This window comes from Pipra filicauda, unplaced genomic scaffold (genome assembly GCF_003945595.2).
Source record: "Pipra filicauda isolate LSUMZ 115617 unplaced genomic scaffold, ASM394559v2 scaffold147_size4022426_pilon, whole genome shotgun sequence".
NCBI lineage: Eukaryota > Metazoa > Chordata > Aves > Passeriformes > Pipridae > Pipra > Pipra filicauda.
Window position 1 is genome coordinate 3,165,826 of NW_024103962.1, and position 18,371 is coordinate 3,184,196.

The following is an 18,371-nucleotide window of genomic DNA, read 5'->3' on the forward strand; positions in this document are numbered from 1 at the left end:
TCTTCTGCATGGCATTCTTGGCTATACATTTTTCTTCTCAATGAGTGCTATTTCTGATAACGTGGCAGATATAAGATCCCATTATTTTAGGATTGCTTTGTAATAAGGGATGGTAAGCTAGCAGAAAATAAATTTGCAATCACTGCTGATAATACTCCAGTTAAATCCATTTGTTCCCTTCCTCTGACCATCAAAGCCCTAGTATGGAGGGGAATGAGAGGTCCTCTGTGCAGAAAGGAGAAAGATTATGTTGAAATAGGGGCGAAGAGAGATAGCAGAGAAAGACCGGCTGCTGCTCAGATGGGAAGCAGGAAGTTGAGGTTCAATCATCACCTATAAAGAACAGAAGAGGACTGGATTCCCAAATCGTAATAAGAGATATGAAGATTGTCATGGATGCTAATTCTGTATTGCATTGCAGAGTTGTCTCTGTGTGGGTTCTTGGTGCTGACTCATTAACTTGGTGCTGACTCATCTACAGAGCAGAACCTCAAAGAATTGGTTTATATTTCCTATGTAAAACATAAAAGGGAAGATACTCCGAAAAAAAATTACCTAAGCAGTGAAGTGCTTCTTTAAGCTCTTATGTACTCTGTCTGTAATTTGCACAACATAGGAATATTTAGCAGTGAAAGATGTTAGATTTTGCTTTGGACTCTTAAGCACCTCCCCTTTTCTGGCCGCTTGTTTGCATATGGAATACTGCATGCCTCTCCTATAAGCTTGGGCTTGTTCTCAGCAGCCAAAATTGAGCCTACGTACCTATAGTTGCTGATATTTGTTCAATATCTACAGGAGATGGTGTCCTGCAACCAGGGGATTTCAGCCACTGTTAATTTAGATAGCAACACCTCTGAGACTGGATGTTGAACGTCATCATAGGATCCCTGATCTAATCATGCAAACGAGTAGGAATCTCATCATACAACTTATATTTGCACCTGAAAGAATTTGTTCATGCTAGTGGATCACTAAAGCCAACAGGCCTCCTTAGAGGAATTCAGTAAAGACAGTAAGCTGATGTTAGGTCAGAATTACTTAGGAAAAAAGATCAAACCTGAATATACTAGATTTTTCCCTGTGAGATAGATTTGTTTTTCCATTTTTCTTAGTATTGCATTGAGAGTCAAATCATAAAAGTTTTTTTGAAATAATTTCCTTTACATCAAATTTCAGCCCTTTAGATACATCAATTGTTATTGTCTTTTCCTTCTTTTTCTCTCTCTCTTTTCTCTCTCTTCTTTCTCTCTTTTCTTTCTCTCTCTCTGTCTCTCTCCTCTCTCTTCTCTGTCTCTTCTTTTTCTCTTCTTTGCCTTTCCTTCTTTCCTCCAGGATTCTTTTCCAACAGGATTCTTTTTGTTCTATGTCTTCTGTTTCTTTTTCATTTTTCTTCTCTTATATTCTCTTATATCACTTCATGTGAATTTGAAAAGAAAAATTAAAAGCAGTTTTTTAAAAAAGCTCATTGTGAAAAAAAATCACATTTAAAAATATTCCAAATTCTCAAACATCTGTATGATATCTATCCAACTTCAGAATAATATAATCTCTGATTTTGATGAAGAGCAGGAAATGTTTTAAACAAAGTTCTTAAATGAAAAGTTGTGACCATTTCTTTTCTAGAGGCAGTTTAAGGAGAGAGCAGGATAGAGCAGGGAGGAGAAAAGAGCTCTCCTACATCTCTCATCGATGACCTAGCTAATTAAATAGTGTCAGTGGCAAGCTGTGTATTGTCCATTCCAGTTCTTTTTGCCCAGAAAGATGATTTCATGGGGATATAAGGGTAGGATTGCAAAAGTGCTTGTGTGGAAAATTGGGAGTTGTTCTAATGAAACAATAATTCTTCTCTAACCTCTGCAGTATTGAACTGATTGTCATTTTCATTAGTGCTACTTTCTTCTTTTATTCCCCTCTCCCAGGCTGTTCAGCACATCTTTCAGTGAGTTCATACTGTGTCTATTCTTGGTTTTGGGTGGGTGTTCTGGATGGCAAGAGATGAGAGAAGTAAGTCTCATTCCTGAACAGTTGTGTCTTCAGACTCTAGCAATGGGAGGCACAGAGCTGCCCTCTTTACTGCTCACTTCCCTAAATTGTAGCCAGCTGGGGCTCAGCCTAACCCCACACATCATAAAGGACCACCTCAAGGTTGCTTTAAATTGAGGCTTAATGTTAGTCCCTACTCATGAAATTGCGAAGATTTTCCAGCAGGCAATGACACTCTAACTATGTCCTTCCCTTCTGATTACCTCTTTCCCTTTGCCCCCACACCCTGTGCTTTTGGGGCTGGGCAGATCTCCCATACTATGGGAGTATATATGCTATATTCCCAGACTATGGGAGTAAACAGCTATGCTGTTTCCATGCTGTATTTATAATCTTTTAGGTTGCTTTCTGTCTTCTGGAGCTGTGTGAAACAGTTGAGACACAAAGATCAAAACAGCAATTTTAGTTGCCTAGAAGAACATGGATGTTTTTGCTTGCTTAGGGAGAGCCAGATGAGAAAGGGAAAACTGCACAACAGCTTGAAATAGCTAATTCATCATCTATAAGCAGGGAATTAACCTCATTGTAGAGGTCTCACTATAGGTCTTTGCAAAACCTTAGCCTAAGCATGAGATCCAGGTTATAGTTAAGATCTCTTGGAAGAAATCTGTGGTAGAGGAGATTTCCTGCTGCAAAACTACAGCTTAGTTATTCTTCTGAAAAACAGAGGAATATATAAAAGTGGGGAAAATGGGTCATTGTGAAACTTAGCAGTAGATCATTATTTAAAATTACTACCTACAATCACATTAAACTGTTTTAGACCAATTTCAATTTTACATAAAAAAGGACACAATTTAGATGAAGTATGCAATTTTTATATAATCTCAAGCATGTCCATGCTTGGGGGTTTTTTTTGTTTTGGTTTTTTATTCTGTGTAAATCTGAACTAGACTTTCCAGTACTGTAATTAAAATCAACATCATTTGTGTGGCAAGTTAGGTTCTTCTGTGGAAGGAATTCTACAATAAAATGACATTGAAATTCCTGCTGAAAATCTACAGAAGACATTTGAAAAATTGCACTACGAATTTTCTCTTTAGAACCATTTTCCAGATATATGTAAGTACTAGGAATTGGATCAATTTTTATGTTACTTTACGACTATGATTTGCACTGCTTTTCTAAAAAGCTCACTTTTTAATATCTTTTATTTTTGACAACTCCTACCGCTACAGTTTGCAGAATAAAATGGCATTTTCATTAACTGTCAGCGAAGGCAAATGTCTGTGAGCTGTTTGTTTGTTGGTTGGGGTTTTTTTGGCATGTCATTCTGTGTTTTCTGCACTTGAAGCATCCAGATTATGGAAGTTAGCCTGGTCATCATAAAGCACTTGAGTAAAGTGACAAGGTTTGAGCCACTTTGCACCATTGAGGAAGCTTTGAAGTTCCTCTGCTTGCAAGGAACTCTGCATACCTCCAGCAAAGTTCTGTCACCCTGTTACATTTTTGTCACCTTTCCATATTAGGTAAAAAAAAAGCTTAAGTGGGGGAAAATGAAGATTCTTTTAAGATCTTGCTGAGGCTGAAATGTAGACAGAATCAAATCACTGTTTTTTTCCCATCTTTAGCTGGGGACAAAACCAGAGATGATCTTTCTTAAACATGACAGCCATAAAAGTCCTTTTGCTTTTTTTGCTGGTTCTATTTACAGTTAAAAATTAGTCTCTGGGATTTTTCTCTGTTGTTTCGAAAAAGATCTGAAATTGAATTTTAAAAATCTGAAATTTTATATCTGAATTCTTGAAATCCTTTGCAGAATTAAAATATTTTTCCTTCATATAGTTAATTATTTGTTCTGGTAGTGTTTTGAGTTTTACTTTTTCCTTTTTCTTAGTATAGCGTTCCTCATTCTGTTACATCCATGCAGTTATCTTTAGGCTAATTGACTGAATACCTGAGGAGAAATAAGCTTCTCTATAAAGACAGAAAGGGAGAGAAAATGGAAGTTGAGTGAGAATCAGTCATTAGAGTCAGCACTTCTCCTCTGGTGTCCTGATACTGCAATGTTGTATGCTACTCTTTCTTTTATGGCAAAAGCAACTATAAGAGTCTATAGGCCTTAGTGATTCTTGACATTTGACAGCTTTGTCCTAACTGTTCTTTTCTTTCTGAACATTTTTTTGTGTCTGCACACATCTGCAGATGCACACACACAAATAGATATATATTAGTATACGCATGTTCATGTATACATGATCTTTTTCTGTCTTTTTTTAATCTTTGAATCTCTATGGAGATCATATTTATTCCCCTGACAAAGAAATACTGTACTCTTAGATTAATTCCAGGTGAGTAAAATGAGAAAGGGAATTAATGTATTTCATGTTACAGTGGGATACGCCCAGTATTGAATTATATTAATCCTTACTATTTGTATCCTGACCTATTTGCTGTTCTGATTTTTACAAATATTTTCTAATTCAGATTTTCAGTAGGCTTCTGAAGTGATTGAAGGTTGTTATTCCCATTTTACAGATAATGAGAGGCATGTGTTAGCAACAGAAGAAAATGTTGTGTTCCTTCTCATGCTGAAAAGCGTAATATACATGTCAAGGTTTGTCAGCCTTTCTTCTTGTTCCTTAGTTTAGGCTGGGGGATTGCTTCTCAGTGAAAGGTGTCACCATAGTTGAATGCAGCCAGTGTGTACAGAGAAAACACATGAATCCAGGTTGACTGATTTTAGACTATCTACACATCTCTGATAGTACATATATAAAGAAGGGAAGTTGAATAAGTGAAGATATGGCATTATATAAAGAAAGAATATATTTTCCTCTATTTTTCGTTCCATTGAAGTTGTGAGTGCTCTTACATACTAAGAAGCCTATATGAGAGGGTTATTTGTAAGAAAGTGATGCTGCTCTCCAAAATATTCAACTGATGGTTGTAAACTGAATTAATCAGCTGCAAATATTCTGTGTTGAAGATTTAACCCTTTCAGTCTATGTTTTAAAAACCAACAAAGGTGAGGAAATTTCCCCTGGCTCTTTATTTTTGTCAAAGTCTTGAAGCAAATCTGTATTTTAGAGAGTAAGTATTGCCAAGGTATTTACCTCAAGCTATGGTGGATAGTATGTGTAGATTAGGATAACTGCTCTGACATGTCTTGTGGCACATAAGGCAAAACACAGTCAGCCTTGTTTGGGTTTGAATAACATGTGACGGTGTTACTAAGACTTTTAATCAATTAGGCTGCCTGATTTTGAACAAGACCACAGTAGCCAAGGTCTTTTCAGTAAAAATACTTGAGAACAGATCATTCACTGTTTATATTGACACACTTCCACCAATTCCAGTGGATTTATGTGTTCCTCAGCATTATCTGAGGAAATGAAGTCCAGGGTTAATTCGTATAAATGGTTTATTTGTTAAAAGTATCTAGAACAGGACACTAACTGATGAGTAGCTACTTAATAATGCTGTATGAACATTTCTATGTGGATAGCTCAGCTATAAAAGCTTGTAATCTTTTTGCCCTGTTCATCAAATTAACTATATATTTTGCACAGATTATTTCCAGGGGGAATAGTCTTGTCTGAATTGCTTTTTATTCACCTTAAATGTTAAATATTTTGCTTCAGCATATAGCACTGGATCATATTTCTGTCAACTGCAATGCCAAATTTGTTGGGGGACCGATTCATAAAAACAGGGATTTTTGACACAGTTAGGTGGAATGGAGGTGTCACCTTTCATATTCTTTCATAGCTTATCTCAGTGTTAGAGCACTGATTGAAAAAAAAGGAGATCTGGATTATTCATCCTAAAATGGCTAACATTCCTGTCTCCCGGTTGCTGGCCAATGTGCTAATCTCTGGGTTCGTAAGAAAGGAATGCAGAATACTGTCCATCTATCCTGTTGGAACTCTACTACCCTGTGTGTGTGTGTGTGTGTGTGTGGAGAAGTCTTATTTATTGGGAGAAAAGACTGAGCAGGTACTATTGCAACCCAGGGCAAATGACGCTTCCCAAATTGGGGTGGGGCACTGTATGTGTCAGTGGCAAAGAGGGCAAGAGGAGCAGGTGCTGAGTTCTGGGCATTCTTGGATCCGGATTTAGTCAGCATGAGCATCAGAATGTGATCCTATTGCTATTTTCTCATACAGCTTAATTTATTGATACTGCAGCTGTTGAACGAGACTGTAACATGAAGTGACAGCCGTAGCATTGCAGTTGGCAATTTTGAGAAGTGATAAGAATTCTTGTTTACTCTGTAAATGTAATAGTTCAGATTTGTTTCCCTTGGCCTCATGTGTTACATAACAGAATAATACACAGTGGTTTGTTATTATTTTCCTAATTATAACAGCTTTATTTCCAGAACTGAATTTTTGATTCTTCTGTTTTCCATTGTGCAGATTACCCACCCAGAAAGTTTTGCATGTTGATCAACAGCAAGATTTGGTTATTTATTAAAAACTCTCTATACTGGTAATGATGACAGATATAATTAAATTAATTCTCTGCCATCTCCTTTGATGCACACAGACTTTCCCCCATTAATATTGATGGAGTCACAAGCACATGTTGGGGTGGGTGAAAGCCCCTGAATGTTGTATTTTGCTCTTTGTGGAACTGACTATATCACTTTATGTTTAAATGTAAGGAAAGCTGCTGACAGTTTTGATATATTAAATTATAACTGAGAACTAATTCAAGGATCAAAGATGCTCTTTGGGAGACATCACTTTACTGGTAGGAAAAATCATTACCTTTTTTCCCAGTCTCATGTATTTGTACTGTATGTCTCGGAAATATCATTCCCTGCCGTTTCTGAATCTTGATGTTTAATTTAACGCAAAGGTCTTTGAGCAGCACAATGGGAGGGGGGCTTTTGCTAGTAAAGCATCGTAGAAGGAAATTGAAAGGTACGTGTTTTTTCTCATTTATCAAAGAAGTGCAAAAATCTAAACTGACATTTTATATCAAATGAATTATGAACTGTGTACTTTGTACCTAAGGGAACAACAACTAAATTAGACTTTTGTTAAAGAGAGAGAAAGAGAGAGAGAGAGAGAGGAAAAAATAGGCTTTTAATAAACTGTACAGTCATTTTTGGTATTTTGTCTGAACCTGACATATGCTGTTCTTTGCAGAAGAAAACTAGAGAGTATAGGCTACTTCAAAGTGTATATGCTTTGAATGCCTCAGAGTGAATTGAGAAGCAGGTTAAGATGACACACAAACCAGAGTTTCTACTTAATAAGTATTGTTGCTTTGATATTACTGTTTTCAGCCTTGTCCAACTCAGGTGAACAGGAAAAGATAATATGCTTTTTAATAGCTTGAAGATTGGAGCAAAGTAGTATATGATTTTTTCCTTTTTTTTTTAAAAAAAACAACTTCCATTTGTGAGAATATGGTTGCTACTGAAAAAGACTTCCAGGAAGCAAAATTTTAGAAGACTTTTGAAGAAGTAAATTTTCAAAGAATTATGTATGTGATATTTTAAGGGCATGACTTCTGCTGTCTTTAGGTGAACAACATTTCTTGCAAAGATGAGACTCCTAGTCTGTAAAGTTAGAGTTGGTAGCATTTATGAGATTTTGTACATTACAAATTTCTGAATTTCCTTCATGACTTTCAGGGGGAATATATTTATATCCGTGCATTGACATAGAAGACACTTTCATATTGTTGTGATAAGCACCTACACCTTAGAGAAAATGGGAAATGAGAAGGTAAAATTCCATGGTTTCTTTGACAACGTATTCCCTAGTGCACTCTTACGGTGCCTTTTGATAGACATGAACAAAACATCCAAGAACTAGTTGCTTTTCTCATATGTCATGTACATACATTTCATAACAATATATTTCAGAAGATTAGCTAAGTTAGAATAAACAAAAACTTTCAGAAACTTCATTTCAAAATAGCATGTAAGTGCCATTGGAAATGTGGTGTGTATATGCACACTTTTTTGTAACAGAAAGGGAAGGAGAAGAGGTGGCAGCTTGAAGGGATGCAGTGGTTTGGCAGAGCTATGACAAAGAGCTGATCCCTTCAGACATGCTGGAGAGTCAGACCTTCTGTTCATGCTGTCTGTGGGGGACATGAGAGGGATGGGGACAACAACCACAGGTGGGAAGAATAACTCCTTTCTTAACAACCACAGGTGGGAAGAATAACTCCTTTTTTAACGCCTGCCTCCCACTTTCCCTATAAAAAGACATTGACAATGAGACAAAGTTTTTTTTCTGATTACCATGTATGGCATAAAGAAGTTAATTAGTAGCTGTGAACAAAAGCCGACTCTGTTGCCTTGATTACTAGGAGCAGAAACTTTGAGAGAACCTCTTTTCTTTCTGCAAGTAAGGAAAGAATTTGAGGGGGGGAAAGTCTGTTATGGCCACAGTTATTTCAAGGCCAAAAGGAAGTCCAGTGACCTGGATCTCACAGATACCTGTAGGATATTCAAGATATAATAAGACTGCACCACCCACTGTGCATAGTGGCACCCTAACACGATCTAATCTATCATCTTGTCAGATCCATTTTCTATTTATGGGCACCTCAAGCTTGGTTTCCATCAGAAATGGTAGTATTTCACACTGTCCATTGTGTACTCCAAGAAATTTATGGATTAAAAATAATATAGGTAATCTTTTTGCAGATCTAATTTATTTGTAAACCTGTATTTTTCTCCAGTCTGTACATACAGAAATATGTAAACTGATGCTTCTGTCAAAATGCAAATCAACTGGTAAAACTTGAGTTTTCTACCACCAGGGTAGCCTGTTCTTTAACAGTTCTCTGACACATTCATCATGCAGGAGTGCACATCATGCTGTTACTTGAACCAGGAGACTTCTTATTTAATGACAACATTCACGTCTTTTCTAAGTGTCTCACTTTCTTTAGCATTCAGTTAAGGTTGCTGTATTTTCTTAGTTTCTTTTGCCACACTGGGTGGAGATATAGAATCATTTAGGCAGGAAAAGACCTTTAAGATCAAGACCAACCTTTATCCTAACACTACCTAGTCCACCACTAATCCGTGTCCCTGTGCACCACTTCTATACATCTTTTAGATACCTCCAGGGACAGTGACTTCACTACTTCCCTGGGCAGCCTGTTCCAGTTCTTGAAAACCTTATATAGGAAACAATATTTGCAGAGGCCATGGTTTTGAATATCATGTTAACCTTTAGCTTTCAGTCATAAAATAAATCAATATTAAAAATTAATTTTCAACAAATTATATTTCAGACTGATACATATGCTTCTTGTAACATCAACACCTCTGTACCTTTTTCTTTTATCTTTCTTCATCCTCTATGATGTTAGAGTCCCCTCCATTGAACTATTAGATTGAAAAAGAGTTGATTGGAAAATCAGCTTGTGCATCTACTTTCCTTAAAATCAATTTATCTCATTTCTGTTAAACAATTGTTTAGTCTGATGTAGATTTGAAAACTTTGTTGCAGAAATTTAATCCCATTGCTCTATGTCTTGTTTCCCAGGATTCTCTTTGTTGTTGCAAAACTTTTGGGAAGCTGAAGATTCCTATATGCCTATCACTTTTCTACTGTTCTTTAAGCTAATGTTCTTTAAGTTAGGTTTAAACTTTCTTCACTGGTCTTTTCCCAACCTGAATAATACATTTTTTTTGTTTGCTTTTTGGAAGCCTTTAGATTTCCAGAACTATCTAATGTTTAAAAGCCAGCCTGCAGTTCTCTGAAATTGTACCAACATTTAGAAAGAAATTTTAATTTAGCTGAGAGTCTCCTCACTAGCAATCTACAAGACTCTCACCAGAGATGTTTCCATCAGTGTAGAAGCTACCATACCTACCTCTGGTCATAGCTCTCTGATACCAGATATTAGGGAAGCTGTAAGATTCTGAAGGTGCTGTCAAATTTCACCATCTTCCTTTAAAAAAAAAAAAACACAACAAAAAAGCCCCAAGCCCCAAACAACCAGCTACAAAAAACCCCATCAATAATAATAAAAAAAACAAACCCAAAAATTCTCCTGAAATTAATCTCTAAAGCTGCTTCATGCAGGAAGCTGAAGCTGTTGCATGAAGATAGACAGGATCTTGTTCCCTCTGCTCTTGCCACATCTGTCCCCGTAAATAAAAAGAGACAGATCTGGTAGTTTCTCAAAGCTACTTCACAGAGATATTTAATTCTCTGGTAACCAGACTCACAATTAACCAGCAGGAGCTGTTTGTTTAATTGCAGTTTCTGCCTGATTTTGTAATACCATTCCTTATGTTTTTTCCTCATAGTATTTAAAAAAAAATTAACGTTGTGATATGGCAGTTATTGGCTAGCCATCCTTTTAAACAGTCTGATGAATAATTAGTTTTACTGGGCAGTTATAAATTCTAGCCAATGTCTTTATTACAGGTATTAAAATCATTAATCATTCAGCTAATTGCTTATTGGCATTCTTTTGTAGCTTTTAGAGTTTAGTAAAGTTCTTGCTGAGTAAGATGGACAAACTTCTACCTAGCATGAGGAAGGAAGGCAGTTTACTTCTTATGTAAAGGTAAGGTGACAAATCTATAAGACATTTTTATGGTGTTGACCTCAGTAAAATACAGCACTTAGGAACTGAGCATCTCTTACACATATTTTTACTTGAGACCCAGGCCCGGATTGTAGGTGTTGAGGTTGTACATGAAGAAAAGTTCATTAAAAGGAGGGGGGATGTCTGATTTCATTTTTTTTTTTTTTTTTTTTAGCTAGAACAGTATTAATGAGGAATAAGTAAGCCTGCTTTGGGATTTCAAAAGACAGTTGTCTTAAACTTCATGTTTGCAGGTCATGGAGTAAAGCCTAAGTTGATTTTTAGGGCCTTACTAAAATTGTGCTCTGCAACTTGGAATACCAAATAGTGCAAGTGGAGAAAAATCTGCAGTTAGAGCTTACACACTCAGTTGAGATACAAATAAATTTTAGATTTTTTTTCAGACATCATATTTTTCTCAATGATATTGTGCCTTACAAACACAAGTAACATTAAAGATTGGATTTACTCCAAAGTTTATGAAGGCTTTAAGCTACTCCTTTATGTCTCTCTAGTTACTTTTTCCCCAAACACAGCTTCCTTACTTCCCAAGGCAAATGTGCCAGAGAGGGGAAAGCAAGAAGGCCACCATGAACCTTTCACATTTTATGTTGCCACGTGCACGGTTGCATGTTGAATAAGGGTGTGTTGTCCTTAGTATGTGTATTATTGGATGGAGATATAACTGTAACTGAAAACATCCATCAATGAAATTATAAAATTAGAAAGAAAATACAAGAATATTCTCTGCATTCTCTAGTCATTGAGAGTGTGAAAAACAACATGGTTGAACATATATATTGAATGAAAAAATCAAAACCAACTGCTTAAATTCATGATATGCCGAGAAGAAAAAATAACTGGGAAAAGAGGGTTAAAAACCAGACTGGAGTAAACTTCAATGAACCTGTGAAGATAAGAAACAAAAAAAGCAATCTTCTGCTTTGCCAAGAGATAAAGGTTTATAACTAGCATGCCGTTCTCGTGATGACATATGGCCCAGCATCATGGCCTGTCTTTCACTGAAATAAAACAAAAACACATGCCCATGTTGAGAATTATGGGGAATGCAATGACTGGAATTATTTGGACTGAGCAAACAACTAGATAACAGGCATACCTGGGAAAATCAGAAGAAACAAATGTCAACGTGCAGAACATATTGCCTTAAAAAGTGCCATAATGAGATGATCTCAGTATGGGCACCTAAAATAGAAAATAAATCAGGAGTATCTGAACAAGCACTACAATGAGATAAAGAAATGGGGTTTGCGAATTGAACCTGGAAAAGAGGAAGAGTAGTCATGACAGAGCGAGACATTCATCTAAAGGCAGTCTGAAACTTTTCCTTGCTGTTATGGCACACACTGTGGAAAGCCTATTTTCCTCCTCTGTAGTTAGATACCTGCAGTTATCATTTGCATCCGTGTGTTTGAAATATATTTTATAAGGTACAAAGGTATCATCTGTGCCAAATATTTTATATATGCAGATGTGTCAAATTTTAGAGTTACATTTACATAGTTCCAAACTCTTCTAGCTGCCTATCTAGAGATATTATGGATACAGTGGGGCAAATATATCTGATCACTGTTAAAAACAGTGACACTTCAAAATTGGTGTGAGTTTGCACCAATTTAATAGGTATGTAATCGAGCTCTGCTGGTTTTCTTCTTCTCATGAAAGATTAATAGTGCAGATATTTTTATGACTAAATAATCTAGTATTGTCCTAGTGGTTGTTCACCTTTTTATAGTCCTACTCAGTCATCTACTTTCGGAGAATTTACATTTCAGATAAATCCTCATGATAAATATAATGAATAACTCTCAGAAAAAAATAAGCTTTCACCATGGAATAAAAATTTAAGCACAATCATTTCACACAATGCTTGCTGTCCTAAAATAAACAAATACTTAAGCTGTTACTGCATATGTTGTTTAAGATAAGGAAATTGAGGCAAGAAGTTGGGGCACTTTTCAAAGGCTGCATAGCACATTACTGGCTAAGCATGGATGGGATCTTTCTTGACCTATTTGCGTGTACCTGAGTATCTGGAAAACAATGTATAATTGTCATCTTGAAACAGCTTTCAGTTTTTATTGTTTTGTGGAACTGTTTATTAATTCTTTGATTAGAATTGACATCTGATTAAATATTTTATTCTGCCTTTGTAGTCTCTTCATATACAAGGCATGACTTTCTGCCCTGCTAAGTGAGAATTTACTGGGCTAGATGTTGATTCAGTAGGTTGCAAGTGGAGTGCTTGCCCCCTGAGGGTCATATTAAAGCTCAAGGGGAGTTTTTTGAGCAACATTGCATCTTAAAGATGATATATCAAGCTGATAGATACATAGCTCTTCTGTTGCGAAATTCACAGTAGAATTATTGCTTGTTGCCAGTTATTACTTGGGTAGTAAGGAGTCTCTTGGGAATATGGATTGGATAAAAAGGGTTAAGCTGAGGGAAATGTTACACTGAAGACCTTGGTGATGAGGAGTGTTTGAAATAGTCAGAGGATGTTTTGTGTGCAAATTAGAATTACCATTTTGGGGGGTAAGTGCTCTGTAGTTTTAATGAGCAAATCGTGATTAGTTTAATAGAGTGCCTCTCTCATTATGACTCAGCAGAGACTTGACAATTTATTTGCTATACCTTCCTGCCCCCCTACCCCATTCCTTTGGAAGCATTGAGCTGAGAACACTTGCTGGTGCATAGCTGAGGACATTACCTGTGGGCTACAGGAAGTCTTTCAAATAAATAAATTTGCTGTATGTTCGAATGTGTTGGTTTGAAAGTAGTGGGCTTAGCTTGTTCTACAGGTCAATCGACTTTCACAGTAGAGATTTGTCCAAATTTTCTACTCTTCCCTATGCTGTGCTTTTGTTGGTAGAAGAGATTTGAACATTTAGCAGAGATTACCTACGCCATTAAAATAACATCGACACAGTGGAATTGTTATTGACATTTAGACAGCTACATCTTTGTTTTTTGATGAACATTCCTGTATCGCTGTAATAGCCACCTCTCTACATACATAAAGATTAATCAGAGCTTTTACTTTGTAGATCTCAGAGAGCTTTACAAAGGAGGATAAGTATTATTATCTCCATTTAACAGATTGGTAAATGAAAGACAAAGGTGAAGTGATGTGTCCTGACAGAACTGGAAATAAATTTAACGCTTCTGCCTCCTCAGTGAGTTGCTCACACTGTCTCCTCAGTAACAATGTGAACTTTGGCTTCCTGGCCAAATTACAGGTCAGCTAATTAGATTCATTTTTAGATGTAGCTTGTTTTCCTGTGTAGAATTTCTGGTGCATTTTAAGCTGCAGACAGTTTAGTTTTAAATGAGGTAGTACCCTGCTTTGAAGGGATATTGAGTTTTCCCATTGGTGTCAGCTTATAAAAATACTTAAAAATCCTCTACTACAAGTTTTTACATTAATTGTGTCATCTTTATCGTGCTGGCTCCATTTACCTGCTTACAACTTCAGGAATCACTTCATAAAGGATGCCAAAATAATTCATGATTATCTGTGAGTATTGTACTTTACATTCATAAGATTTAAAACCTCTTATTGTACAACTTAAATCCAACATCACTTATGTTGCTGCTAAACAGAACAATGTTAAGTGAGGTAAATCTATTTTCTCCATTTTACTGTGAGAGTGAACTTCACATACAGACACATTTGGTGTGCAGATGTTTGGTTTTGGTGGCTCAGCTGGAGGAATATTGGGGGCTGTTTAAGTTAAATCAGCCATCTTCTTCCCTCTGAGTTGAGGTGCTCACAAGCTTTTGATTGGCCTTGAAGGTATTGGCAATGGATTTGCAGACCATGAATTACCTTAGTCTCAGAGATCCTCTGGATTTGGAAACAGGAGGATTTTCAGGTTTACTTGGGATTTACTGGAGCCTTATTGCCTAGGTCTAGTAACAGCAGCAGGAGGGAACATTCAAAGGCAGCCAGGCTGGCTCAAGTCCCCAGATTATGTTTTCTTTTTCACAGTGACAGAGAGGAGCATAAGGGAGTGATGGAAGCTGGAGATTCTGTTCCACTTCATCGTGTCCTGGAAAACACAGGAGGGCTGCAGGGCTAGGGGCAAATTCTCAGAAGTAAAATACCTTGTCATAACACCAGTATTCCAGTCTTTAGTAAAAATTTTGTATGAGAACTAGCAGACCTTGAACTTAAAGTAAAGGGAATAAATATCTAGATTGGAGCAGGGTATGTCTTGTGCATTTCTACGTAATACAATGTAGAACTGGAACTGAAAAATTTTACTTAGGTATAACTATGTATAATCAGAGTAAAAATGTCAGATCCTAGTTCACATGTCTCTGTATGTATATATCAGTATAAATAAAAAATTATTATAGAAGACTGATGACTCTCCTTTTTGGAGTCAATGCATCCTTTCACCTGTTTCAGGGAGAGAATGATTCAAACTATGCATCACAAAGTCTCTTTCTTTCCTCCTAGTAACCAACTCATATACAAGTGGTAAATGAAAATCGTAAAACTTATTGTAAGTTTACTGTTGCTCATCTTAAAACTTCCAACTTACGCCCTGAGGCTTACAACTACACTTAAAGTTACAAATCTGTGAGACTGTTTTTTTCCAATAGAGAGAAGAAGAAAATAACAACAACTAAAAACATTTCTTTTGGAAAGACCAAAGGAGAAAAGCAAATAGTAACTACTGGACCATGAAAAGCAAAACTATTATACAAGAGTTTAAATTACAAAGACAGTAACTTTCCAGTATTTTAACTCTCTGGAAAAAAGCTACAGAGCTATGGCTACAGCTTTACATTATATATAAAGTTCCAGATGTGTTTATATGCAGAAAGATTGATTTCTTTTAAAGAAAAAAAAAAGCCATAAACTCACAGGTGCAAATTGGCATAGTTCTTTTTACTGCATGCAGTTAAAGGTCATTGGTGGTATCATTACTGACATGTTTTGATCTGCAGTTCCTTGGACTTCATAAAAATTAATTTCCTTAACAAAACAGTGGACTAGAGTCTGATATTTCAGTGAATCTATTTTGATTTCTACCCAAAGACATTCTTCGCTTAAAATTTCTTCTGTTTCCTTTTAAATTATTATTCATTCATAACGGTAAGAAGGTATCTGAATTATAAAAATTCTGATCAGTTTTACTCTTGCTCGGTAGCATTTCTGTGGGCATTTTCTTAGCTTCTCGGGGTGGCAGAGCTGGGCACAAGGAGAAGTAGATAATATTTGAACAGGTGGTAGAAAATATGTTGCTTCTGAATTACTTTTGGTGTTTGGAGGTTTGCTTTTAGCAAAATGATATTCACGTAACTGTGTTGGAAAGAAGAAAATTAAGAAATACCATTGTTCAGTAGTGAAAATGTTAAACTAAATGGACCATGTCAACATTACTTTTGATCCTGAGGAACAGTTTTTCCAGTATATGGAGCATTTTGTTTCCACGCGGCATATGTTCTCCATGGTTTTCTCTGCTCTAATTCATCCATGTTTTTCAACAGCTCCAGATGGCGTGATGCCTCCAAGGCTTTCATCTGCCACCCCGACCAGTCTTCAGGTTGTCTGGTCTACACCAGTTCGCAACAACGCCCCAGGCACGCCCAGCTACCAACTCCAGATGCGGCGGAGGAATTCTGCTGGTGACATTTTAGAGTACGCAGACCATAGCGAGGCCACCGTCAAGTGCTCAGCAAGAGAAGTCCTGTTATCTTAAATGTGGCTCACCTTTAGGGTGGCTGGTTTTGTTACAAGATGTAATGTTTTAGTCTTTAAGTGCTGAGATGCTTTATGATGTAACTCGTGCTGTTTTTCTTTGCAGTTTGCTTCCCAGCCCTACTGCTTCTTTACAGCACAGGGTTGGAGACCTTCAACCATACACTGAGTATGAGATGAGAGTGGTTGCCTCCAATGGTTATGGCAATACTTATAGCAACTGGACTTCAATGACTACAGCAGAGGACAGTAAGGATCTTATTTAACTCCCTTTAGCAGAAAATATAAATAACGGTTCAGCTGCCATTGTACGTAATTTCTTTAAGTTATCTAGCTTTTTTGGTTAAATAGCAATCCTATATTTCCTTCTGTAATACTAACTTGCAGGAATGACTCCTAAGAGATCAAGTATCTCTTCTCTTAGATTTTCATTAAAAAATATGAATATTTACATGTATATTTTGTGTATATTTCTGTGTATAGTATCCCTCTGTCCTTATATAGTTCATATACGGTTAGTTTAAGATACACTGGTAAGTACAGCTTTGTAAATGGCATTCCTTTGTATTCAGGGACTGGATTCTGATTTCAGTCATATCAGAGAAAATAAGTTGAAGTTAATAGTATATGACGGTTGCCTTATCTCTGTGTTGAGAATACTTAAGCTGTACCACAGCTGAACAGAACTTTTCATTCCCAGTGATCTTTGTTAATTCAAAGTAGTGATCTACTGGACAAACTGGGTTTGTCACTGTTAATCCCATCACTTTCCTTGTTAATAGTTCTACATACTGCAGACTCACTCCACATAATTTGTTCAACAGTCCCTTGACTTAACAAACAGGTATCATTATATAGGTACAATAAGTTAGTTGATCGGGTAGGATTTTGTACCTGATTCAATATGTAAGCAGAAACATATGACGGATTTTGAGCTTGTTGTTCATAATACATATAGAAAACTCATAATTTCCAGATTTTTTAAAGAAGCTGAGCCGTAAATTTTCTCCTACAAGGTAGCAGGATATCTAATAGCACGTATTTGGGAAAAATCTATTGGTTTCAAATATATTAGTAGCCTTCTTTTTTTTTTTTCCAATCAGTAATGGATGACACCATTGTCCCAATTTTTAGAGAAATTAAGTATTTTCTAAAGAGATTTTTCCTGTTATATCTTGTTAAATAAGAAATTAAGTAATTCTGAACAGGGAAAAGGCAGGGAGGGTGGGGAGTGTTTCATTGCCTTCTCAGCCTTCACACCCCACCTTGTGGACTTACGCTACTTAATACTGATATGAGATCTGCATTTCAGACTGTAAATTCAACCTGATGCTTATATGCAATTGTTGTAGCAAATATGCAATGCTGGTGACTCCATTTGAGTCCCTTCTCTAAATAGATAGCTGTCTATCTTGAGAAAACACTCTGAAGAAAATGTGTGTTCCCACAGTTGTAAAACATTTTTTCTTTGAAGCTGAACAAATGATTCACAATGGAAATTTATCTGATAAATTAATTTAAGCTCCAAAGGTATAAATACTTCTATAAGCATGCTACCTGTAACTAATTACCTAATAAATGTAAGTTCTGAACTTGGTCTTTAGACACTGGAGCTGTCTTATCTACCTGTAGATCAGAAATCTTTTCTGAGATTTAGTTATTTCATTGTAATTGTTTGTTAACAAAAGTGGGTAGAATATTATTGAACTTGTCTACATTCATAGCCTAAATGCAACCAGTCTCCTATGACTATTTTGATCAAATTGCCATGATTGTTTAGCTCTGGTCTGATGGTTCATAGTGTTGTTTCTTCTCAGATAGAAGGAGCACGGAAGTACATTTATAAGACATCACTTGTTAGTAATATAAAAATTATTTTTGTGCAAAGTAGTAGGTTTAGAATTTTAAAATTCTCTTTTGAGGAGTTTGAGATAGGGCAGAAAACCTACACCAGAGATGCATTCCTATATAGTCTTTTTGAACATGTAGGTCACCTGCTGTATAGAACTTGGATGCTCTTTGTGCACCAGCATGAAGTGCTACCTTTGCAAAACCTGGCTGCAAATATGCCTTA

The 18,371-nt window shown here is 36.4% G+C and overlaps 1 protein-coding gene across 3 annotated transcripts in view; it reads left to right on the plus strand.

The window, feature by feature from the left end:
• The window catches only part of USH2A (usherin), a 378,126-nt gene that overhangs the window by 223,475 nt on the left and 136,280 nt on the right, over positions 1–18,371 (plus strand). For all 3 annotated transcript variants that reach the window (XR_005562590.1, XM_039378797.1, XM_039378798.1), the window contains exons 39-40: positions 16,087–16,237; positions 16,404–16,546. Coding sequence is in view for 2 of the 3 variants with exons in the window: in XM_039378797.1 (XP_039234731.1) it covers positions 16,087–16,237; positions 16,404–16,546 (294 nt within the window). In the remaining variant the exon portion in view is untranslated. The remainder of the gene's footprint in view (positions 1–16,086; positions 16,238–16,403; positions 16,547–18,371) is intronic.